Genomic DNA, 27,141 nt, shown 5'->3' with positions numbered 1-27,141 from the left:
TATGTTAAGGTCTAAGATAGAATGTGACTACTTGTTTGTGTCTTAATACAAATACTAAAACGATCATGACAAGAAAACTCCAGTCAACCAGAACTAAATATATATGTACTCTGAGTCAACCAGGATCCCATTAGGGCTGTGCAAAGAGCCCATGGTGTTATTTGTTGAAATCATTTTAACCAAGCAAAAAAGGACAGAACAAAATGGATGATGCAGGATGGACCAACTCTTGAGGATTGGATAATTATGAAAATAGAGAGAGAGCCAATAGCCAATAGAGAAAGCCACTTTAGCAGTAATAGTAATAGTAGTTTTTTGTTATAGACACCTAAAATTGCAATATTGAGAAGGGAAAATGATCACATATGGTTAAAAGCCCTTAAAGGTCACTTTTACATAACAGATCTCCATTAAAGACGTGGCAATTTGTATCGTCTACTACGCCGTTTTGTTCTTTTTTTTCTCTTTGTGACTATTTTTTGTGTTATATATCTACATCGGTGCAATCAAATCTGTTTCATTCTACATGTCCTGTTTTTTATCTGTAATGATCCCATTTATCACTAAAATAACCCACTTTCGCTTCCACGCTTTTAATTTGACGCCACAAACGGAGGAAGCGCAGCCCGTGAGCAGCCGTTCCCCTCCCGCACTCCGCTCCCTCACTCCGGTGCCTCTGTGTGTGTGACGCGGAGAGCGGAGAGCCGTGCGCGGAGCTTCACTTCGGGACTTGTCTCCAGTAGGCGCAACTCACTCCGTTTCCCCCCCGCACAAAGCGCAACTCGCTCTCCATCACTCCCCTTAGACCCCACTCCCGTGACTATGCTGCGGACGAACTACCACTTCTACTACGGTGGAGCCACGGGACCCTGATCCTCTCTTTTCTCCGCGGACTGGCACCGGAATAGTGACTTGACAGGGACTTGACGCTTTTTTTTAACGCTTGTTTGTGGAGTTTACGCGTCGTTTTGGGGGGATCGTAGCACCACGTCGGACGCGATCGGACCTGAAACGCGAACGTGCATGAGCGTGCGGACGTGGAAAGTACCTGGTGGAAGGTGTGAAGACGCGGGATCGAGCCTGAGAAGGAGGAGAACATCCCACTTCTGATCCAAGGAGCGCACGAAATCAATCTTCCTTTCGTTTGATTGGGGTGGAATTTCTTTTTTTTTGGACCATCGTCGTTAACTTCTCGTTCTTAGGTTATGTTGGTGGATTAAACAACGAATTTATAATGGATATAATTTGGGAGATACTCATCATTCTTCACGCCAATGTCCTCGTGAGCATATCAGGTAAGGTTTGTGTGCGTAAATGATGGATTTTTGCTCGTGCGTAAAAGTGCAAAAACATGCGTCAAAGCCCATTCCCGGTGCGCACGGGTTTTACGCGTTGTTCACGGGTGTTTCAGCGGCTTTTTCTACATCGCACCCTTCCCGCGCCGTGCCAAACGCATCGCGCCGCACACGGGGTATTCCTCCCAGTCCGTTTGCCGTCCCAACACACACGTTTACCCAATTTTACGCACTTGGGTTGTGAAATAAGTGTAAAAATAAAAAAAAACAGTGCCAAGATTGTGGACTTTTACGCGCAGCGGTTCATCCACGGGGCGCAGTGGGTCTGGCGCGTGCACCATTACGCGCAGCCCTCGCGTCATTCACTGCAGCAGCGTCTCCAAACGCACTGCCCAGGTTCAGATTGGGAAAAACGTGAACGGAAAACTGAATTTGACCTGATTTAGTGTTGGTTAAGACTTGGAATTGCATTGTTTGGTCCTGGTTTGGTATTAGTTTAGATCTGCATAGTGTAGTCCTCTTTTATGTGTTTTTTTTCCCGGACGTGTTTCTAATTGAGAACTGGTTTATTATTACTTAAAATTTGGGATACAATTGTCTGCTTTAGTTCTACTTTAGACCTGGTTTAATCCTGGTTTTGTGTTAGTTGAGATCTGCACGGTGTAGTCCACATTTATTCCTATTTTAGACAACAGTTTAGACCTGGTTTAGTCCAGGTTTATCCCAGGTTTTGTGTTTGACAATGTGTAGTCCTCCTTTAGTCCTGTTTAGTGTGAGTTTAGACCGTTTTTTACTGATCTGGTTTACTTTTAAATCTGACTTTGGATAAGGTGTAGCCCTGTGTTAGTTCTAATTTAGACCTGGTTCAGACCTTGTTCAGACCTGGTTCAGATCTGGTTTTGTGCTTGAGATCTACATGGTGTAAATCCTAATTTAGTCCCTAGTTTATGATCTGGTTCTAATGAGATCTGTTTTGAGAGACCTTAGATTTGGGATAAGGTGTTGTCCAGCCATAGCTTTAGTTTAGACCTGGTTTAGTATTTAGTATTTAGTATTTAGTATGGTGTAAGACCCTTGTAGTCTGGTTTTAGTCTTAGTTTAGACCGTTTTTCCTGACCTGGCTCTAATTGAGAGCTGGTTTACTATTACTTACATTTTGGAAAAGATCTCGGGTTAGTCCTTGTTTGGCTCTGGTTTAGACCTGTTTTAGACCTGGTTTGGACCTGGTTTAGACCTGGTTTAGACCTGGTTTAGGCCTGACCTGTCCTGGTTTTGTATTCATTGAAATCTACGTAGTATAATCCTCCTTTAGACCTGTTTTACTTGATTAACACTTAAGAATGAATTGGATAAACCTGGTGTAGTCCTGCAACATGTCTAGATTACACCTGGTTTTAGTCCTGGTTTTGACCCAGTTTAGAATTGGATTAGTCCTGGTTTAAACCTGGTTTTGTCCTGCTCTTGTATTAGTTGAGATATATCGCACTTTTTGGGCAGGTGCCCGCGTTGTAACATGAGATTATTACACATAAATAAATGCGATAGTGATGCGTCTTTTTAACCAGGTTTCTCGCAGTGCACTAATTAGACCAATTTCTCAGTGATATGAGTTGGATTGTAATTAAACACAACAGAACTGTCCCCTCTGTCCCTGATGACTCTGTTGAGCTGATTTACCTGTGCCTGTGTCTTCATCTGCTTTTAGCGAGTATTACATTGTAACACAAGATATTTACACATGAATTATGGTCCACGGTAGTGATGCGCAATTTATTTTTGACTCGAAAGGTCAGGTCAAACCAAGAAAATGTAATTTCAAAGCGGCAGGTTCTAAACTGCAGACCACCGTATATCGCATGGCCGCGCTCTGCATGTATCTTTGTGTCTTGCTGTGTCTAGATTCACTTCCTCATTAGACTCAATTCTCTGTAAATGTGAGTCTGATTGTAATAAAACACACAGTTTATATATAGACAACATGATGTGTCCACTGACGTCTTCTTCTACAGTGTGTCAAACACTTGCACTTCCTGCCAGATTGCCCCCGGTGGCCGCTAGCTTGTAAAATCTATAAATCTGACGCACCGGTGTAACGACTGCAGGGTTCAAAGCGTGAGTAAAGTCTGAAAAGTACGGTACATGGTGTAATCCATCCCCTTTTGGCCCTGCTTTAGTCTTAGGTCAGACTGTTTTTCCTGACCTGGTTCTCATCAAGTGCTGGTTGGTTACAGTATTTTTAGTCTTGACGTAGTTCTGGTTGACGTAGTTCTAGTTCAGACATGTTTTAGTTCTTTTTATCACAATGTACCAGTTTATACCAGTTCAAGGTTCCCACACTTTTTGCTGGAAATAATTGTCTAGGACCTTTCCAAGACATTTTAGTTTTGCAATCACTGTGGTATGTGATATTCAGTATGATGAAGGTAAAGCCATACCTTCATCATTCTGCTTTCACAATATGTACTATTAGGCCACACCCAAAGTTCACAATGATTGCAAGTTAATTAAACAAGGCAAAAACTCAATATTTAGATGGATCTAAACATTCTTCTCATTGGAATGGTATTGAGTGTCTAATGTTGAACTTAAGGGACATTGACACATGTGGAGCTGGTAAAAAGAGGGAGTTTGGGGAAAAGAGTTGCTGTTGGAAACATGGCATCTGGGCTTTTTCCTCATTTTCCATGCTTTTCATGTGGAAAACTGAAAATGTTCCAGATTTTCCAGGAAGTGTGGGAACCCTGCAGTTGGAGCATGCAGCGCTCAAATCTTCTCCTCTAATATGCATTAAATTTAAGATTTAAAATGCATTAGGTTCAAATCACATTCTAACGTCTCGTGTTGATGTTGGAGCCCTTATGCTGGATCCTGATTTGAATTTATCCTAGACTTTATCCTGGTCTAGTTCTTCCTTGTCCTTGATTTTGACCAGATTTATAAACATTAAATTGCAGGTTGTTTATCAATAGGTTAAGATTACTTCAAGGTTTTTGTGACTGGTTTTGATTTCCTTATTCACTTCAACCAAACATTTAATAGGTAATAAAGGATGAACAAAGACTTTCATTGTTGTTCAGAATGGATGCATAGTTTCTTTAGAATGATTCAGGCTTAGTAACTTAATTACCCTAATCTAAAATCATCTAGTCTAAAGGCTTTTTCAAAAATACATTTTGGTGATCTTAGTTTGAATACTCCATGCATTGTAAATCAAAGGTAAACTATGTAACTTTTCTGGCGGAGGTTCTGCCTGTTTTGTTTCCATGGAGATATTATTGTGTCACCTGTAAAGGTTGTTAAATGTATCTATCTAGCATTAGCTGCCGCCTCTCCACAGAGCTAATCTGTAACTTGGCTTTGTGGCACCACCTTATTTCCTCATGGAGATAGGGAAGTCTAATGCCATACTGTGGAACATTCGGGCGTGATGTAAAAGGTCTAACCACCTGATCGAACGTCTGCTGAGCTCCAAAGTCTGAGTGTTATTGCCATCGCAGTAATATTTGTGTGTGAATCTTATAAACACATCTCTCCTGAATGTGTACATTATATTACGTACATTATTATTATTATTACAAAACCAAATTTCCTGCATTCGAGAGCATTTCAGAAGGTAAATGAACTAAGATAATTTGTAGGGCAAGTAGGGTTATGATTTTACTTATGTATTTATTTATTTTTATTTCCTTTCAGAATGACTACGACTGAGCTGGGGCTATAAATAAAGAGAAGTAGTCAGTAGTCTTTCACTATCACTGCTTGTCTTCTTATATTACTTATTTAATAGTTAGAACATAGCACCCCTTTTACTCTTTGTTGCATATTTACAATATTTACAATGTATATATGACTCATTGTAACCACTGGTTGATTTTGCTATGTATTTATTATTTGCAGTTCATGTTTTATGTACAGTGTGGTTCTTAAAAACAGTTTTTACTAGTATTCTCCTGTTTCAGGGCTGTTGTGCCAGTGCCATTCAATAGTTTCAATATTATCATTTATCGGTTGATATAGAAATATATAACATGAACCACTGCAATATGAGGATTTGTGCAAAGTGCAATGTGAACTAGAAAATCTGCAATGGCTGAAGCCATTGCTGGAGTGTCTGCGTCTCTCCCACCATCTCCCTCCCTCCCTCTCTCCCTCCCTCCCTCCCTCTCTCTCTCTCTCTCTCTCTCTCTCTCTCTCTTGCTCTCGCTCTCGCTCGACAGGCTCCGTCACAAAATTCTAAAGAATAAAGCCTAAAGAATAAAGTCTAAAGAATTCCGCAGACACTCATAATGCCCAAATTCATTTAAATGGGGAAAAAGTACTAATACTTTTGAAAATTCTGCAAAAAAGTTGTTCAAATGTCAAAAGCAATAGCACATGTACTGCTGTGAAAGCGATCGTAGTGAGGTATAACATGTTGAAATCGGTTGAAGCGTTAAGGAGTTGAAACTGGCTAAATGGAAAATCATGGAAAATATAATAACTAGAACATATAGTGTCTGCGAGACATCACGCAGACACTCAATGAGTGCCATGTCAATGAGCGTAATGTGAATGAGTGCAATACAGATAAACTTTGTTCAAAAAGTCTTCAGTCAATCGCTGGCTTATTCATTCAACATGTTGTTATTGAATATTAATATAAGGTGGTCAAAAATGTCAAAACAAGTATTGATACAGAAAAGAAAAATCACATAAATTGGGCAACATTTGACCTTTCTTTAACAGTTTTAGAAAAGTCTCAATCTTTGTCAGAGCTATAACAAAACCACATGGTAACATAATATAACATCAAAAATGACATTCTGTTGTCTAAGAAATTATGCTTTTATTATTATTATGGTATGTAAATCTGAATCAAGTATCAAGCCGTTTCATTTATATCGACATTGAGTTTTGAAACTTTAGTTTTGTGACACTAGTTTGTACTAACAAGGGTTGTCAAGATTATTCAGGTAATTGATTATTCTGATAATTCAAGTCACAATAGAATCGTAAGAACCAAAAAATAATAATTGTGATCATTTTAGAAGCTCAAACATAAACATAAATGTCACAAACCTTTTGTTTATCTTGCTGTTTTTGTCACATTTAACTTTACTTTGATTTTCAGGAAAATGTCATATTTCCCTGTTGTTTTGTCACAGTCTCAATAACTGTGAATGATCAAAACATGGTAATGTTTTTTCTCTCAATAATCCTAACACTAAATTGGATATTGTGACATCATTATTACTGACATGACACTGTGGCCACTGTCCCAATAATCTGGCATATTTACGCTGGTTTAAATGTTCATTAATATGGATAATTCTCACATTTTTCTCAAACAAGCGAACACACACAGTTTTTTTGGTAGCAGTCTATCAGACGTGACAGGTCCAGAGTCGTCCAATTACACAGCGGGACTTTAAATTCGGGCTGCACGAGGTTGGACAATAATGTAAAAAGCAATACAGCTATTAAGTGCAACAATATCCATGTTATTGCGACATTTAAACCTAATTTTTGGCACAATAGTTTTTACTTCAATTAAAAAAATATGCGCATGCCTTAATTTACACTACAAATTGTGTCAAAAAACAAATCAAAGCCAAAAAAACCATCAATAAAATCAGCCTTTTTGAATGTTTTCACTTTAAAAGCTGTCTGATAGAAAACCTTGGTGTTATTGTGTGACATTTGCTTTGTTGTTACACTTGTGGAAATTATCAAGATTTAAGCTGCAGAGAATTGATGACATTGTGGAAACTTACCTGTTTTTTCGCTGCGATATGGTTCAAAAAAAATATTGATCCTGCTTGAAGGCTTTTCTTTCAGTGGCATAAAGTTGATATATTTTCTGTAGCGTTAAACCGTGCTTGGAAGTGCGTTATCGTGACAGCGGCGTGTTGCAGAGGAGTGTTGCAGGAGGACGGAGTGTGTTTCCTGGAGGAGAGCTGCGTTATTTGGGTCACCACACTCCCTCCTCGTCTTTACACTGCATCAGAAACACACGCAGATTAACGAACCAGTTTGATCAGAGTTGAGGGACAACGCCGGCTTTCGCTGCACATAACCAGGTTTAGCCAAAGACTATTTACTTTGTGACTGAACGGACTGATTAGAGATGAGCAAAAGCTAGAAACGCTTCCGTCTTTGTCGTAGACTTCTTATAGCAGTGAAATATAGACATAGCAAATGTTGGAAAACAAGTTCAACACGCATAAGGAAGGCTCTTACATAGTTTTGAATGTAACTCTTTTAATTTGAGATATTAAACATGTCCCTGGGTGTGATGTCACCTGTCACTCTGCAGGGCATTTGTTGAAAGTTTGCCATGAAGGAGCTGCAACAAGTTTGTCACTGTCCAGGATGTGCCCCGCCTAAGGCCCAAAGTCACTGGGATAGGCTCGAGTCACCCTAACGGGAACAGTGGCAGAAAATGAATGAATGAATAGTAAATAAATCAATACAAAATAAACAATCTGTTATGATTATTATTTTAATCATTATTATTATTACATATTTTTCCTTACATAAGTCATTTTTTAATGTAAGTTTAGTTTAAATCTAGCACTGTTGCCATAGCAATTAACAACTTGAAAGTCCTCCAAATATTCCTTGATATAAAAAATTGAAACCTATGAACCGACCGTTAAATGAAAACATGTGGTGACTAATTTAATTGTAAAGTTTCACTAACGCTCTGGTTCAGTCATGCCCTTCTCATTAAAGGAACAGTGTGTAACCTGCACTCTCACTGTAGTGCTACAATGGAATGGAACCTGTGTGTTCAGAGCCTCAACCTGCAGAGAGAGCCAATAAAAACACATGTAAATGAACAAATGCAAAATGGAAAAGTTTAATGCCATAGCGACGGATGTCAGGCAAGGCAATAATGTTTCAACTGCGACGAGCTTGTCTGACCCGCCAGCCCCGCCCACATTCTTCTGTTCAAATGCGTAAGGGTTTGGAACCCGAGTCAGAGCCAATGAAGTCGTCGGTAATCCATTTACCTCTCCAATCCCAGTAGGAGGTTTTAACGCGTCGCACTGTGATATGGAAGTTGCTTTTCACCCCCGTTCCGAAACATTCATGATGGCGGACCCGGCTCGTGACCCGGCTTGTGACCCGGCTTGTGACCCGGCTCGTGACCGAGTGTTTACTTCTGCTCTCGCTTCGGTTTGAACAATCAGGAAAGTTCGTTCTACTCGCCGTGATGAACGTCCGTTAGATGCGGTTATACGAAGGGCGTCATCGCGATCCAAGAGACATTTTCTGCGTTCGGGGACGGATAACGCGGAACACGCCTTGTTGACATGGGCTACATAATATCCGGTTAAGCGTGTCGGGTTTTTTGCGTCACTTCTGGGTTTATGTGATTGGTTCTGTCTCTGCTCTAAACTCCGCCCTAGAAATTGAAACGCAGCGGTCGAGCCCCAGAACCTCACACAGTTTTGATAAGTAGTTTGCCAAAACGTGTTGGGAATGGCTGGTCGGGCAAGCGACGAGCAGGTATTGTTGTGAGGTTGTCAGCAGCAGTAGCAGCAGCAGCAGCAGCAGCAGCAGCAGCAGCAGCAGCAGCAGCAGCAGCAGCAGCAGCAGCAGCAGCAGCAGCAGCTCATTGTGGCTGAACGAACACTCAGGATCAGCTTGTTTTCAAACTTCAAAGTGTCGCTCCCTCGCTCTCTGTTCGGAGCCCAGAGGTGCAGTTGTGATGTAATCGAGAGGCAAAGAGCGAGCGACAGACAGAGAGAGAGCACTGGCCCACATAAACTGTAGTGCCAGAATGTTCAACTTAAAGAGAGTGGCTAACTTGTGCATGGAGCAGTTTGAGAAGAAGGCATTGACCTCCTTTTCAGGCACTGCTCCGAGTCGAGTCTGGTAGCGCTACGTGGATGACACATTTGTGACAATCAAGAAACAAGAGCTGGAAGCGTTCTCAGAGCATCAATGCTGTGGACCAGAACATCAGGTTTATAAGAGAAGACGCTAGGGAGAACTGTTTGGTCTTTCCTGATTGTTTCACCATCAGAGGAGAGGACGGGAAACTCCAGATGGTATAGGAAACCTACACACACGGATCAGTACCTGCTCTTTGGCTCTAACCACCAACTACAGCACAAGCTGGGAGTGAACAGGATATTACAACACAGAGCCCAAGTGCCCACCAGCTCAGAGAAAAAACACGTCTGGAATGTTCTCTCAGCATGTGGATACCCGGCTTGGGCTCTGAAGAGTGAAGAGAACCAAAAAAAAACAGGACAAAAGTAACAAAAGGGAAACAGAACCTAGAAGGAAGGGTGTTTCTATCCCTTACTGGGACTGTCGGAAAACAGCAAAACAAATATAGGCAACACAAAATCCCTGTTTATTTTAAACCAGGCAACACTTTGAGACAGAAACTGGTTCACCTCTAAGGACAAGATGCCGACACAAAAACAGAGCAATGTAGTGTATTCTATCCAATGCAGTGAGGAGAGTTGTAAAGAGTATTAAATAGTGAGACTTAACAGCCACTGCACAAGAGGCTTAATTAGCACAGAAGACACTCAAATCCAGGACCCTAGAGTGCCGTGCATCTTCATCTTTAAGCCACTAACCACTTTATCGAAGACAGTGAGGTGAAGATTCTAAGCAAGATGGTCTGAAAGAGGAGATACAGAGGCAATCTCTGTTAAAAAGAGAATCCGTCCTTAAACAGACATAGAGGTTTAAGATCAACCTTCTGGTTGTTTATTATGGTGTTTTTAAACCATTCTGATGTTAATCAGGTACTCAGTGAGGAGGGGGCGAAAGTCAGTTTACAACAGGATGTAGATAGCCCATTACAGGGCTTTTAGAAAACAAAGAAGAGTAGTCTCAAGGGAAAGAGTAGGATAAAAAAGAGACTTGATTCGCAGATTGAGAATGAGATTGAGAATTATTTTTCTACAAACAGAGTCCAGATGATACAACTTAATTTGTTTACGACTTAAAGAGAGATCATGTTTGAATTTCACAGTGAGGTTAATATTTTCACATCAAAAGTGCACTATAGACCCTTTAAAATGTTATGTCACTCATCATTCTAGATTAGAGGCAAACCATCATATTTTTAAAAGTTTAACTGACATCAGATACAATTTTTATGATTGCAATACAGTACAAAAAAGTCAATAAGACAAAAAAGAATAAGTTTTAAATAATTAAAATTTCAGTTTGCTTTTTAATTTTTTTTTATTTTTTTTACTTTATTGATGCAAGACGGACAAACGACAAAAAAGGGGGGGTGAAAGGTAATTTTCATAGATGTACAGCCATAAGTGTTTGGGATCAACATTTCTGTAAATAGTTTTCCCAGTGAAACCTAAAAATGATCAAATAATAATTGTATGTCATAATCTTCTATAAAATAATGTCAATCAAATGTGTTTGAACCAGGCTCTGAACTCTCACATATCTGAGTGGTTTTCATTCATTTTCTAATTCTGGTGAATCCAATCCCAGTTTCTCCATTGAAATCACATTATGTTCCTCTTCACTTTTGCCTGCATTCTGGAACTGTGAATGGTTTTGCTAACAAATGTTCCTGAACTTTTTAATCATGAGGCAGATTCAGAAAAAGATGTTTAGTCATTCCGTTTTTTTTCTTCTTTTCAATTATTTTTTTGCCCGTAGGCTTTGGACAGCGAGAAATGGGAGCGAAACGTTGCAGCAAATTGTCGTGGCTGGAATCAACCTCACGACACTGCAGTCTGTCCACATGGCACACATTCAGTCATTCCAAGTGTGTGCGGCTGAAGTTAGAGTAAACAGGAAGCTACTTTGGGTTTATGCTGAGCTTTTTCTGCCATTATTTTATAGTTCTAATGTATCTTTAAGTAATGCATTGGCTTTAGATAATGTTAGATGTATTTTGCACTAGGAAATATAATATTTTACGTCTTGACAAAGCGATAAACAGGAAACAGCTGTTGCTAACGTGCGCTTGCTTTGTTTTGGCTAAGGCTCAAAATGTATGTTAGCATCAGTTGAAAAACGGTGGTTTGTCACAAAATCAAGTCAGCGTTTGGTGTGAAATGTTCGGTTTCTATTTGCTTTTTGCCGTGTTGTCGAGTCTCTCTAAAGTGAGCCAGACCATCAGAGTTTTGGACCTCTTAAATGGGCTCATATTGTTCACTTAAAGATTAAATATTATGCATTATATTTATTGTTATTGGCCTTTTAAACATGCACTTGAGAACAATTAGTTTGGCAATCTCATGTTTCAGGACTATTTCTTAAAATCAAACAAAATTGCATTTGGATCTTTGTGGTTATCCCAGGACTAGCTGTTTAATTCCCTCTGCAACCATTAGATATAGATATAAATAAATATTGAACATTTCACCGCATTCACTTTCCTGTTTACTTCCTGGTCTTGGAACGTGGTTTTACTGATCGTGATAAAACGGGAGAAATTCACAGCTCAAGTCTATAATTTATGGACTTAAAAACACCAGAGTGTTTTTGTGGGGAGAGGATTTTCTAACTAGCATAAATTAAGCTAAATGCTACTCCGGGTATTGTTTTTGATGAGGGAACACTGTTAGAACATGGTTAAAAGCACAAATCCTTTAAGACAAGGGACAATTTCCGACCTTACCGATCTGCTCCAAAGTGAACCAGTGGAAACATGGCTTATTGAACTTCTCCGGTGGAGGGTTCGCCTGTGGGAGGTTGTACAGTGGGGTTCAAACGTGTACACACTGGAGTGGAGACTAATGAGGCGACTCCTGATCTGCACTACTTGTACTGAACAGCACAAAGCATTCAACCATTAGTTCTGCTCCACTGGATGTTCAAGGTCTGCTCCATACATGAAAATATCTGTATATTCTTACTGTTTTTTAAGTGAAAAAGTATGCTTGTTTTTTTTTTCAACACAAACTTACAACACAAATGAATCCATTGTGATCTCAAAGGCTCCAAAAGCATTTGTTTCCCATAGAGACATAAAGATCAGCCTATTTTGGCATTTTTTATGCCTTTTATGGTATGAAAACACATTTTCTCACATTTGCGTGCATGAACTACACTACTATGTTTTTTTTCCCAATTCATATGCAATTACTTGCCCTAAATTGTAACATAGTATATATTTTGCAAAACAATTCTTGTAATGCTGTACTATTTTTCTATCTTTCAAATTCATCCAAGTCTAGGGTTAGAGTTCAAGGTATTTGTTTTGTTGCATAAATAAATGTATGGTGTCTCTGCCTGTGCGTCTATCATAGTGTGTGCTAACATCGCTGTATGTTAAACATGTCATAAAGGCATTTTGTCATGTAAACAACACAAGCGTGTCATTTGAAACATGTCTGGGGGCGTTTTACATGATTGGTTTACGTACACAAAATGATGCCCTGAGCTCATAAGCCTGCAGTGTTTACACCCAGGGCTGCATCACACTTTAATATGGCCCTCTTCAGCATCCATAACAGCCGGGCCATGTTTGTAAAATGTATGCTTTTATTTCTCTGAGGAATATGCGTATGGGAATATGACACAGGATATGGAAAAGCATCAGGATGCATCCCCATAAGAGTGTTTTCCATCTGCAGCTTTTACTCTATTTGTATCAGTGCACAAATAAAATATAAATGTTAGAAGTGCTACAGGCCACGCCAACCTGCTTTAGAGGCTCGCCCCACAAGAATCAGTACAAAAAATGTAAAAAAATCTATGCAAAAATGTAGGCCTATATATGTTTTTTTTGCTTTCTTTCTATCCATGTCCATCCACATATATATAAGACCGTATATATATATATATATATATATATATATATATATATATATATATATATATATATATATATATAGGGTCATGTACATGTATTGGATATTGTTTTTGCTCAGGAATATTAGTATTACAAAATTAAACTTTTTTTTTTTTTAACTGATTATACTTTTGATATATACTTTTTTCATGGGCAAATTGGAATTTCCAATTTTTCAATTTACATAAAATGTTCTCATCATATCATCTTGGAACTGGTTGCCTACTTTGTTTTAAAAAACATCTTTTATCTGTTTAAGGACATTTAGGCTCCATATGAGCTCTAAACCTTTTACTTCTCTTAGACCTCCACCCACAGTGTGAGAACCACTGCTGTATTTGACTTTCACTTAACATGCATCTGAAAGATTGGACACATGAAGTGCACTGGTCTTATTTCTGAAATGTGGAATGTGGTACAGAGTGTGCAAGTGGCGTGAGAAGATCAGGAGCCACATGGAGCTTTTCCATTCAATTCAATTTATTTTTGTAATGCCAGAAATCACAACAGCAGTTGCCTCAAGCGGCGACAAGGAAATAGAGAAGCAAGAATTTAACAAATTCTAACCCGTTAGATCCTCCTTCTCTGTGAGGAAAAAACGACAAAAACCTCTGTGGGGAAAAGCCGAAACCTCGGGGAGAACCACAGTGAAGGTGAGATCCTTCTCCCTCAGTCAGACATGCTGCAGATGTTTGCAGATAAGACTGTTCAGCCGGGCAGATAAGGAGCCGTTCATCTGGAGGAGAAAGCGTTCCTCCAGGCAGTTGAGGAGCATGCTGGTCTACAGGTCAGGGCCGTGAGATGAGGCATCTGAAGTTCACCACTGGAGAAGAATCCGTCTGAAACAGAACCACTCCCGAAGAAGAATAAAAACATGTGAACAGCAATGAACAGACACAGGTGAGCTATAATATGAAATATTGTTGATAGGGAAAGTATTCTTTAGCAGAGGATAGTGCGCAAACTTCCCCCAGCATTGTTGGTTCTAGGGCAGCGTAGCTGGGAAACTAGGTTTTTATTTCTGTTCCTAACTGGTCTGACCATAAGCCATTTCAAAGAGGAACGTTTTAAGCCTGGTCTTAAATGAAGAGACTGTTTCGGCCTCTTTAACATGGACAGGAGCTGATTCAATAACACAGGAGCTTGGGAGCTAAACGCTCTACCTCCTACTGTGCTTTTCCAGGATAATTTTAAATTTGCTTAAAAAATAATTTCAAATTCAACAGGGAGTTGGGACACAAGCCCCGGTCACAGAGCACATAGGACTTCCCCAGTGAAATGCTCCAACACAGACCATAATAAGATGTCTTTGTAACTAGCATTACACTTATACTGCATTACTGAAAATGCAATAATATCTCAGTTCATTATTATTATCATACAGTTGACATTATTGAGATAATATTCTTGCAATCCATCTGACATAAAATGTCAGACTTAGCATTTTAACCTTTTTTCAAACATTCTCCCAACAATACCTGCAATATTATTACATTTTCCTGTATTATTTTAATATTTCTGCTTAATATGTTACGCTGACATGCTCTTGCTTCTCGCGTTGACACGAATGGAGCTGACGTGGCTTGAATTAGCTCTTAGCAGGCGGCCCTTTTCCAATCATTCTATATGAGGAACATCAAAGCTCTGACAGGCCTGATGGAGTGTTTTATAATTAGACTTCTCCTCAGGAAGTGACATCACAAGCGGCACTTACGCAGCATTTAGTAAAGGCTGGGTTCAATGTAAACTGTCCAGAGTTTAAACTGAGCTGGAGGACAGGTCAGAATTCTGTGGTGGAATTGTTTAACTGTGAAAATGTTTTCTATAAGTGAAAAGATGTTGAACTTTGTGCCAGTTTTTGTTTCTTGTGGATAGGCCCAGTTATAATGATATAAACCATAAACCAGGTCAACAAATCTGCAATCTGTTAAACAACCAATTCAACCTGAGAAGTTTGAGGTTTTTAACTTCATTCAAGTGATGCAAATTGTACAGTCGGAAAAAAAGTGCTAAACCTTCAATACTTACAGTAAATATACCTGAAAATCTGCATTTCTGAAGTATCCAATCATTCTGTCTATAGTTCAATTTTGACTAGGAAGGCAGGTTAGAATTCTATGGTAGCATTTGTCCAGTGTTATAGAATTATATTTTATTTTAGAAGCCTTCTTTTACTTTCATTTATTCTTGATTAACCAATTAACTTTTAGCTGCAAGTCTTTGGATGGTAAAACTGATGATTTACTCACCAAATGGAATTGTCCCTCTGTAAAACCTCTCAAACCCTTGACCATGACTCAAAACTGTTTGACACAAAGACATAGTTTCAGGAGTACCCCGTCGGGTTCGAAGAGCAGCCGCCGCATGTCTGGACATAGAATCCTCTGGCTCTTTCACATATTTCAACTATTGATTTGTTGCTGGCCTTTGTGAGCGATCTATAAAGACTCTTGTTTTACCGTTTATCTGTTAACGTGGTTATATCTTCAGGGGCACAGGGGCCAAACGCGGATGGAACTGTGTTGTCACTGTTGGCGTCTCTTTAAAGCGCTCCTCTGCGTCCTCTGTGAAATCCTTCTGCGATTATTTGATTTCACAAGGGGTTTTACATTTTGATAATCACCTCTGAATCTTCTGGAGACTGAAGAGTTACTAGATCAACTTACCTCGAATCCATAAATCTATAGAAGTGCACCACCAGGTTGCATTCATGTGACGTCACAACATTCCACCAGCCAATAATATTTAATACAGATGGAGAGCTGCTAAAATAAATATAGTTAAAATGCAGATTTTTGCTGTAATACAATGAGTTCTTAGGTTTAGTGACAAAGAGAAATCATCAGGTTCAACAATTGGGAATTTTCCCGTTCAGATTTTCCAAAGCAATCAACAGGAAAAATAGGGCTTGACCACCGTCTGAGATTATGACATCATCAAATTCTAGAACCTGAAAGCTATTGAGACTATAGACCAGGCATGTCCAAACTACGGCCCGAGGGCCAAATGCGGCCCTCAGACCAATTTTTGTTGGCCCTCCGGCTTCCTGCTAAGTTGGTCCAAACAGTACTTTTTACTGTAAAATTGGGAAAAAAAATCTTGATGTTTGCATTTTGATGTTATATCAACCTAATATTCATGTTCCGAGTCTTATTAAAAGGTGTGGAGGCGCATTGAAACTATGTCAAATGCAAAATTTCCATTGATTCACTTTGTCCTTCAACAAATTTGACAAAGTTGGGTTATTGTGGCCCCCTGCTCTGTGTAAGTTTCAAAATGCGGCCCTCTGTGAAAAAAGTTTGGACACCCCTGCTATAGACCCTTCCAAGAGGGACGTGTTAAGGATAGTTGTGCCTGGTTCTGATTTATTTGTTGTTCATACGTTTGTTAAATTTGCCAACAGGTAAGGAGAGCCAATGTCAAACTTCCAACTGTTTTTTTTTGTTTTCATGTAAAAGTAAAATCTGTATTGCTTCAGTATATTGTAAAAGTGGCTCTTAGGGTTAACATGGGTCTGCTTCTAATGATAATGTGTTTGAGTCACCTCAGAGCAGGAAGTGCCCTGTTAGCATGCTAGTTGTTTTTAGTTTCAGCTTGTTTTGCAAAACTCGCTAATTGGGATGTTCGGACTATATTAAGTAAATGAGCAATACATGGTGTTTAAAATGAACTATAACTGTTTCCTCTATCTCTATCTCTAAGACAGATTTAAGATGTTTACTACATAACCGTTTGCATATATCTGCTACGTATAATAGCTAATGTCAAGTATCTACGCACAACTGTGATGTTTTCTAATGAGGCTCTGGTGTTACTCTCGTGTGGTCGAGTGGTTGTTAGTCACCAAAACAGCCAGAGTTTTTAAAAGTTTGCCATGTTTAGAGGCTAATGCTAACTTTCTAGTCTGAAAATGGCTTGATCTCATTCATCGCCATCGCTTGCACTGACTAAGGATGGTCCGATATGTTCGCGATATATTTGACCCGCTGCTGTGGCTGAAAAACTATATTTACCACTACCAATGCATCTATATGTATTTAACCGGGATCTAAAATAATTACCTGCTCGTCTATTTCCATTTTTACTGTTGAGTCTGTTAAAGAGACAAATCTGATGTTCAATGAAAGAGAATATTGGCGCCAAATAGCTGCCTTTTTCCCCACCAATATCAACTGAAAATCGGCCGATACTCTAACTGATTCAGCACCCATCCCTGGTATTGAGTGTCACGTTTAGTCCTGATTTTAGTCCAGGTTTTTATCTTGGTTTAGTCACAGTGTAATCCCCATATTGAAGCGATGCACATGTGCTGCGTTCTTCAAACCCTGCCTTTGACCCGTTGAACAATGACTTTCTTGCTGACATGAATAAACGCAAGTGTCGAATGTTTGTAAAGATGGACCTCAGCTTTTCTTCAACAAATGACAAAGTGCCTGCATTAATCCTCGACGCGCTGTAAATATGTCGCCATGGCTGATATGGCAGAGCTTTTGGGCCGGCTGCTGTGGCCAAGATAAGCCCCTTGTACTATTCTGTGCGCCACAAGAAGGTTCTGACAAATATGACCTATAGGCAGAAGCGAGAGAAAGTGTGCTCGAGTAAGAACACCATGACTGACTCTACTTGAGCAGGAAAACTGGGAAAGAGTAACTGTCTGGACATCTGAAAAAACTAATAATTTCTTAAGGGAGTAATTAAGTTCTAAATTTTAGATTTGGGAAGAAATATCAGCAGATCGTATTGACCATCAGCAGCTCTGGGTTCTTCAGTATTGGCATTGGTCATAAAAAAAAGTAAAAGTTAGGTTAAGTCAATGTAACTGAATACTATCCCCTCTGACTGTTGATGTAATTACTATTTTGTTGTAATATGTAAGTGAGACTAATCATGAAACAGCTATAACAATACAAAAATAACAAAAGAAAAACTAATGACGAGGGAAAACTATTATAATGGTTAAAAAATCTGAGCTGAAGCTGTTTCTAAACCTTTTAGAATTTAAACAAAAGACTGGACTCTTGCTGGAGCTGACACTGTAGTTCTATGTAGTGACCTTTATATAACCAGGAAGTTCCACTGAGATTTGGAAACTGTTAATAGGGGAATCCTGGCCCAGAGGGAAGGAGCCTGTTGTGCTTCGTGTTTGTTTTAGCCTCTCTGATTCAGCCTGATTAGAATGTACTGTATATAGTGACAAGTAGGACTGCACTTAAGATATCGATTGTTACGGACTAAAATAAAACAAGCATATATAAGGCTTGGTAAATGTTTAGGCTTTTTAATTAGTGTGTTTGGAGTACAAACTGATCCTGATTCCTCTCAGTATTCATGATTTGACTGGAAATAAGTGGGCTACAACTTTCCCTTTATGTTTTAAATGCCCAGGAGCTTGATAGTTAGCTTTAATCATGTGATCAGATTAAAAAGGAATAAATGAATGTCCTGCCGGCAGGATGTTGGAATTTCAAAGTGTTAATGGAAGTCTATTGAAGGCTTTTAATGATCTAGAACTGATCTATGGGAAAAACATGGAAATGGACAGGTAATGGTTTTGCTGCTGCGAAGGAAATAGTGCAGGAAAGTTGGGGGGAGAGAGTGCATTTACGTAAGGTTGAGAGACAAAGTTAGCCCCATGCTAATTCCCTCTGCTGCCTGTAGATGGAGTGCTAACACCAAATGCTAATGAGGGAACGCATCACTGGTAGAAAGTCATGTTGTTTTCCAAGCGCATATTTTACTTTATAAAGCGTGTTAAAGGCCAACAATACAAATCAATACACATAATGCAGCATGTGTCCTTTAAAGGTGAACTACGTAACTTTTCTGGTGGAGGATTGAATATTTTTTTCATTACGAAGCATGGCATTACATCTGTCTTGCGTTCTTTCCTTTGCAGGTAATTTTTTATTTTGTTTTTTTGCTCACAAATACCATGAAAAACATGTGTTCTTACTATTAGTGGGATTGCCAAAATGCTACACATTCTAGGCAAATCAATAACATGACAGTGAAGACGAGCAGGTGGCGGACCCAGAGAAGTTAAGTACATTCGCTTCAGAGCACTCATAAAGACGTTTAGTATTTCCAAGTTTGTGGCGCTGTGAAACGTGGCTAAAGCTAGCGTGAAAGGAACTACTTGCGGTTTCTCAATTTTCTGCAGTTCTTTCACTTCTCTGTGCTTCTCTATGTAACGCATTGGGCTTGTATGATGTTAGATGCATTTTGCACTGGAAATATAATATTTTGGGTCTTGATTCAGGTGCAATTTGTACTAGCTTTGTTTTGCTAAGCATTTCGTCTCAACATAAGTTAGCGTCACTAGAAATATGGCGGTTTATCCCAAGATCAAGTCAGCATTAAGCGAGAAATTTGTATTTTCTTTTTTTGTCATTTCACCCGAGTCTTGTCCAATCATCTGGCTCTAAAGCGTTCCGGGAGCGGGAAATGAGCCAGCTTGCTTTAGAAGCGAGTACTTCTCAGGGTCCACTTTATATCGCTTGGATTAGGATGGTATGGCTCATTTACGACAGTGATGCCACACACAAAGCGAACAGGTTGAAGCTAACCCTAACCCAAGGCTGACATGCTCAAAACGCTGCTGAAAACCTGCAGAATAATAAAGCACAATATTGCCCTTTCAAAAGCTAACATGACTCTAGCACGCACCACAACACATTCATCCTTTCCAGTGGGTTTGAAAAGGTGCGAGCGACCCAGGTGCAGAGCAGTCGAGCACAGTTCCAGCCAAACACACACACCGCACAGCCCAGTCAGCAGGGCCAAATCTGAGGCAGCTAATCTGATAATCCCCTGCAGATGTGGAGGCAGATGTGGAGGCTGTCTGCACCACAAGAGCAGGGATGGATGGCGAGACGGCTCCAGTGCAGTGAATGAGTCAATGAGAGCGTATGAGTGAGAAGCTTTCAAAGAGGAATTAGTTATAGCTTAAGACAGCGTAGACCCCTCAAGAAAGAAAAAGTGAATATTAGATTATTTAATTTGCGACACGTGATACACATGATTATTTGACTTGTTTTTCTCTTAAATGATCAGTTTAGACATGTTTACTCACCATAAAGTTAGTGCGAGTGGGTTTAAGAAGAGGAGAAGAGCTCTAAGTTTCTGACCAGACACAGAGTCTGAGGAGCTGCTGCTTTACTTTGATATATTCACAGAATTCAAAAGTATGAAGGCTAATTTTACTCTAATAAAGAATAATTAGATCTAAACATAATGCTAATTAAATTAAAAGCTCTATCAAACGTTTTCCCTTCCCCCCAAGTGAAAGGTATTATGTGTTCAGGTTTTATACATTTTAAAATAGATTTGATCTTTATTTTAGAAATGACTTATAAAATAGAATTAGTTTAGAGCTTCGTTCAAAATATTAAAAAAGTGTTTAGTATAAAAAAGTGTTTCAAATATTTAAACAATGTATCGAAAGTATTGGTCCAATCTTTTCCCAAATAATATTCCATATGGGTGCACCACACAATCCCTAAAAAAAGTATTTTAGGGATTGTTTTGAGGTACAATTCCCTAATAAATTAAGAGGTGCAAATCTTTGGCATTTTGTCTGATGGCCAATGTCTGCCGAGACTCAAAAATCACCCCATTTAATCGGCAAAACGATTAATCGATCGGTCAGACTTGTTGCCTAGTGATGGCTCTGAAAGTGTAGAATCACCACTATGTAGCTTGGTGAAACCTTTTCACTTGTCATGAGTGCTATAATGAGTGTAACAGGCGCCTTAGCTCAGGCTCACACTGCTCCTCTGGCCTTTAAGACACAAATGTAAATAATAGTGCACGGAAAGGCAGCACACACCGCCAGCCTCGTATCCTCATGAATTTATTTTCATTATGACAGATCATTCAATCACGTGACACTTTTATAATCCTCCGCTTGTTGCAACTCTTTGTGTGAAAACACAAGTGTGTGGAGTCTTGAGTGTGAGACATGTCTTTATGTCTGTGTCTGCTCACTTTGTGTCACGTCATAAAATCAAGGACGATTATAAAATCCTCTAGTGTCCAGCTTTGATGTTGTTCTTTAAAGGACAATTATGATGCATTGTGTTGTATCCGTTACCAGCCTTTAAACATGCTCTTGAGTACATTCAGATTTTTAGAGCTAAACAATTATTTTTCTTGACAAACAAAATTACATTTGTATCCCTGCTGTTCCCCCAGGACTACCTGTGTTCTGGCGGCATCTACTGGCTGCTGTGGGAATTAACATAAACATTTCAATGCATGGTTAAGCTTGCTTCTCACTTCCGGGTCTCAGCACACAGTTGTACTGACTGTCATGGGAGAAAAAGTCTGAAGATGATTTATGAACTTAAAAGAGAAGATCCTCATAGCCATGTCACAGACAGAATGTTTATGATGAGGGAATTTAATAACATGAGTATTTAGGTACTTTTATTATTTGATTTACTTACTTTCCACATATTTGGCACATCTCCTCCAAACCCTGTTTTTCTTCACATTTAGGCACATTTTGAAATCAGCAGTGAGCCAGGGTTACCATGAGGGCAAAAGTGCTTTTCTGTGACATGTTCTGGAGCCCGGCCCAGAGCTGGTCTCAGTGCAGCTGATGCAGTGTGTAACGGGCAAACAGGCCTTCAGACAGACCTTCTCCACAGCCAAAAACACTTTTTTGTATAAATGAATAATGCCCTTCATTTCTCTGCTACTTTTAACTTGCACCAAAATAAACCCCTAAGAAAGTTGGTGTAATCCCTCATTAATCCAATGTTCCAATGTACAAAAAGATTCAGTTGTTATCTGGACACTGTTTTTGAAAAACAAGAAGTTTCGACTTTCATCCAAAACCCATTTTCAATCTGCGGATCTAGTCTGAGAACTCATATTAATCCTACTCTGAGCTGTGTAAACCCTGCCCACCGGGTGGAAACTGTTGATAATAGCCTATCCTGTTTGTTTATTCATTTCAAGGCAAGTTATACAAATGAGAAAAACGCACCTAAAGAAGCTTACAATATTGTAAATGTACAGAAAACAAGTAACATGGCGTGGCCATACGGCCTGAAAGTGTTCCCGCTTAAGCAGCCCCACATAACTACCCAACGCTATAACCCAGTTCGGCTCCCGGAACACTTAAGCTAAGAGGGAGCTACACATGGGACAAGAGTGGACACTAAAAGCAGATACAAATGGAAAATAATGATTTTTCACTAAACACTGACTTGGTTTTGTGATAAACCACCATTTTTTAACTGATGCTAACTTATAGGTTGAGCCCACATGCTGAGCAAATAAAGCTAGTGCACATTAGCAAGAGCCGTTTCCTTTTTATCAACACAAGACACTTATAAAATATTACGCTTTCTTATGTATTTATTAAGAAAACATTTCTTATGTTTAGGTGACATTAGTTGTACATGTACTACAGCCCTGGGTACCAGCAGGCTTTTAGCTAGGATTTGAAAACACCCCGTCCAACCGGGGGCTTAAAAAAATTTCGCTCGCAGGAAGGCTATAGAAAGCCAATATGTGTTTCACGACCTTTTTGTGACACTTTTACTAAATAAAGCAGCGCTTTTAACGCAGAGGCGATCTAGAGCGGTGCCCTTACGCCTCTCGTATCATATTGACTTTCCATACTCTCGCGCCGCCTGCGCCTCTCGGCCGTGCGGATCACACACTGTCACTTAGGAGCGGCGTATCGCGCCGTGTTTTACATGGTATTTGGTCGTGGAGGTTTGGCATTTTCCAGACCACGGCTCGGCAGCCAATCAGAGCCAAGCACATAAACTTTGTCGACCAATCAGCGCGCAGCATGCAAATTTTCACTTGTAAACACTCAACTGTCATGGCGCGGTACACGGTGGACTATCGTCAAACGCTTCCCGGCCCGATTTAAAAACTTTTCGAAAATGTATTAATAAAAATTACACGGTTCTTGCCCTCGAAAATGTCCGTCCACATGTCGAGATACCCCGTCCAAAAGACAGGAAGACGGCCCTCTAGCTAAAAGCCTGGGTACCAGAGCCAGTCGAACCATGCTGAGGAGTGAAGCAATGTAAATTAGGTTCAAAACAAAGCTGCTGTCTTCACAATTGAGATGCATCTTAGTGAAGGTAATTTTAGGGCTGCTTGTGATTCCAGTGCTGTTTGCTTGTGATTCCAGTGCAGTTTGCTTGTGATTCCAGTGCTGTTTGCTTGTGATTCCAGTGCAGTTTGCTTGTAATTCCAGTGCAGTTTGCTTGTGATTCCAGTGCAGTTTGCTTGTGATTCCAGTGCAGTTTGCTTGTGATTGCAGCGCGGTTTGCTTGTGATTCTAGTGCTGTCACAATATCCAATTCATTAAATGTATTGTTTAGTTACTGTTTTGTTGGCTCAAAACAGTCCTTTATACAGAAGTCCATCTTAATACTAAACCAGAAGCTTAATCCACAAAATACACACGAACATCATTGATTTCATAATGGTTATTAGACAGTTTTGTGTTTTTTGTAAGCTGTCCGTGTTCTGTTTGTCTGTAATGTCATTGTGTTTGTTCTAATTCAGTGCAGAGAACATAAAAAACTAGCACTTAATAAGCTGTGTTATTATGACAATAAATATTGTACCAGAAAACATACAGATACTGATATTTGTATATCTGACATTATCAATCCAAACCAAGTAAAACAATACAAAAACATGAATATCTTTCATAATCCTGCAGGATCCTAGAGAAAGAAAAGTCTCTCAGTGTGCTGCACAGGATGAGCTTAATGCAGAGGACAGTTACTTTACGGGGATTGTTTCTTTCCACAAACCACAAGATTCAAAATAGCTATCAAACACCACTTATTCTAGCATAGAAAAAACAACAACAATACTTTTATTTTGAAACTTTTTTTTAATTGAGTCCCTCCCACCACCAAAATGTCAACTCTTCCTTATCTAATGTTTACATAACCTGCCCTTCTTCCCCGATCGCACAGGTTTATTCAGTAGAAACACATTATGATTGCCCTCCATCCTCCGTCAACAGAAAAGAAGTTTTGGAGCTGGAGACAGCATGTGGGTGATGTCATGTTGCAGCAACACTTTTGTATCTGGGTATATTAGGCCTGTGAGCAAAACCAAATAACACAGCAACGTATTTCACAGCTTTTCCTCCAGGCTATTTTTTATAAATTTGAATTTTTTTACCGGACGTTTAACCCACGGCGCTGTTTTCTAAATGTAACCCAGGACTTATTTTCTCCGTTGAATGGTGTAAAAAAATAAACGCTGTAGGGCAACTTCCGCAATAGAAATGTGAGCCCTCTAAAGTAGATTTTGAGATGATTATGAATGTAGCGATATTATTTGAATAACTGGTACTTCTCAAGAGTAGTTTCAAACACCATACTACTGCTTTAAGTGACAAAAGCTTTATGTTGACAGTGGTAAATGCTTTGAACATTTGTGTTTCCTGCACCACTTTCTCAGAAATGATCATTTTTGTGGTCTATCCAGTGAAGATACCAGATTTCTGCTTTAACTAAAACTGCCAACCTTGGTGTCACTATTGGAAGTTATTTGAACAGTGATATGAATGTGGTTGTCAAAGGTTGTTATCCAAAGCCAAAAATAGTTTTGTGCATGTTTTGTCTAATAACATTTAGATTATTGTAATAATTAGCCACCATGCTAATGATGTGGTCAAAAAATCTGTAGTGCGCTTTTTAAACCAGAACCAAAAAATAAGAGCGCATAACACAGATTTTAGCGTCTTTGCACTGGCTTCCACTTGCCGCTTTTTTGAAATTTTAGATGAACTGGCCCCACAATACATCTAGATAAATAGGGCTCATTCTACATCATGCAGCTGTGCCACGCACTGCGCTTTACTTACACAGCCATTGACGTGAAAGAAGGCAGTTCCACATCCCGCGTATTCATCGCCGCTCCGCCCACGTCCGACCAAATTATAGAGCAAGCCTATTATCTTCTACGCCCAAGTCCGATCAAGCACCACGGTTCAGCACCAACGTAAACAATGATTTTCAAAGTAAATACATTTCACGCAGAATTTGTTTTGATTAGATTACTTTTTTACAAATTGTTGCTTTGATGGATTCACTCAGCAGGCTGTTAACGTTCACTGTATGCCACTGAAAGACAGACAGGAGAAGACCTTTATTGGACTTGCTCACGTAACAGTTAAATGCCTAATTACCCTCGTTGTGGAGAAAAAAACATGTGCAAACTGATGTGGCGTGAGCTGAAGAGCAAGCCCAGAAAACCCTGGCGTTATCTGCTCTCCTGCTTTAGAATGAATAAATGGCTATTTAGTCCTTGCCCCAATCTACATTCCTACCCTCATCTATGGTCATGAGTTTGGGTAATGACCGAAAGGACAAACTGGCGGATACAAGTGGTTGAAATGAGTTTCCTCCGCAGGGTGGCTGGGCTAAATCATACGAGAAGAGCTAGGAGTAGAGCCGCTGATCCTCCATGCTGAGAAAAGCCAGCTGATGTGGCCCGGGCATCAGTCCCAAATGCTTCCTCAACGCCTCCTTGGCATGGTCTTCTGGGAATGTCCCACTGAAAAGAGGCCCCGGGAAAGAGCCAGGACACCCTGGAGGGACTATGTCTCACTGAGGCCTAGGAACACCTGGAGATCATCCCAGAGGAGCTGGAGGAAGTGTCTGGGATGAGGGAAGTCCGGGAGTCTCTGCATAGATTGCCCAGATGAGGGGAAGACAATGAATGGACAGATGGGCTATTCTGGTCTTAACCCTTCGGGGTCGACGCCCGCGCCGACGCGTGTGAAAACATGGTCGGCTTTAGGACCCTGTAGCATGAAAACCAAGCAACGTATGACGTCATACAGAAGTGGAGACCCGTAGCTACGTCTGAGTGATTGTTTTATGTGAATCCACCCAATGAAACCAAAGTTATGATCATTTGCGGAAAAATATGCGCTCTTTTCTGCGTGCGTTACATTTCTTATAATAGCTTTGTCGTCTTTTGTGATAAAACGAAACGGAAAAAAAACGTTAGCTTGTGCTAACCCGGATGTTCAGGATGCACCTGAGGAATGTAAACATTAGCCACATGACAAATAGTCAAAGAGGAAGAACGAACGAGAGGAATCATGCTGTTTTTGAGTAGTTTTGGAGAGTTTTAGTATTTCAAGTATTTCATTGTCAGCAATATGTTGTGAAGCAAAATGAGGGGCACACTTCATGTTGATCAAGTTTAGACCTGGTTTAGACCTGGTTTAGTCCTGGGTTAGTCCTGGTTTAGACCTTGTTTAGTTCTGGTTTAGACCTGGTTTAGACCTGATTCAGACCTGGTTTAGACCTGATTCAGACCTGGTTTAGACCTGGTTTAGACCTGGTTTGGACCTGGTTTAGACCTGGTTTAGTCCTGGTTTAGACCTGGTTTAGTCCTGGTTTAGTCCTGGTTTAGACCTGGTTTAGTCCTGGTTTAGACCTGGTTTAGTCCTGGTTTAGACCTAGTTTAGTCCTGGTTTAGTCCTGGTTTAGACCTGGTTTAGACCTGGTTTAGAGTTCCTTCTGAACATCACTCACATGGAAGTGCAAGGCCTGTGATGTGGCTCTCTGTGTCATTTGGGACAGAAACTGTTTTGAGAAGTTGCACAAATAGAAAAACGCCTGAGGATTTACCTACTTTTTATTGTAAATAGTTGTTTCTTGCTTGTATATATCACAATAATACTTTTATATGTTCATATTTGCACCTTGTGGTTCAGTTTGAACCTTTTTAAATGCTTGGTTGAGCATGTTTGAGGGTTTTACAATGATCATATTGGTGAGGTTGTGCTGAAAAAAAAGATACCCAACATTGGTCTGGTAAACATTTCTTAATGTAGTATACCAGGGCAAAATTGAAGGTACCCAAAAACGGCCAAAAAAGCTCCGGACCCCGAAGGAAGATTTTATTACACAAACTCAGCTCTCTATGCATGCTATTCTCGAGCTCTTTGGGGATCCTGAGGAAACAAGATGCATCCAAAAGCGAGCATCTTCACCTGTACATGGAGGCGTTCAGTGGTGAATCGCAGTGGAGTGGAGCTGCATGATGTAGAAT

At 39.8% G+C, this 27,141-nt stretch overlaps 1 protein-coding gene across 1 annotated transcript in view; it reads left to right on the top strand.

Annotated features, from left to right (window-relative positions):
• Positions 1-767: 767 nt before the first annotated feature.
• Positions 768-27,141, top strand: part of ca10a (carbonic anhydrase Xa) — a 379,387-nt gene continuing 353,013 nt past the window's right edge. Inside the window, exon 1 of the mRNA XM_072456909.1 lies at positions 768-1,295. Coding sequence (XP_072313010.1) covers positions 1,235-1,295 — 61 coding nt within the window. The 5' untranslated portion in view covers positions 768-1,234. The remainder of the gene's footprint in view (positions 1,296-27,141) is intronic.

This window comes from Eucyclogobius newberryi, unplaced genomic scaffold (assembly GCF_026437365.1).
Source record: "Eucyclogobius newberryi isolate DKJ021-1_F unplaced genomic scaffold, fEucNew1.0.hap1 SCAF_20, whole genome shotgun sequence".
Lineage (NCBI taxonomy): Eukaryota > Metazoa > Chordata > Actinopteri > Gobiiformes > Gobiidae > Eucyclogobius > Eucyclogobius newberryi.
This window is presented reverse-complemented; position numbering and strand designations above follow the sequence as displayed.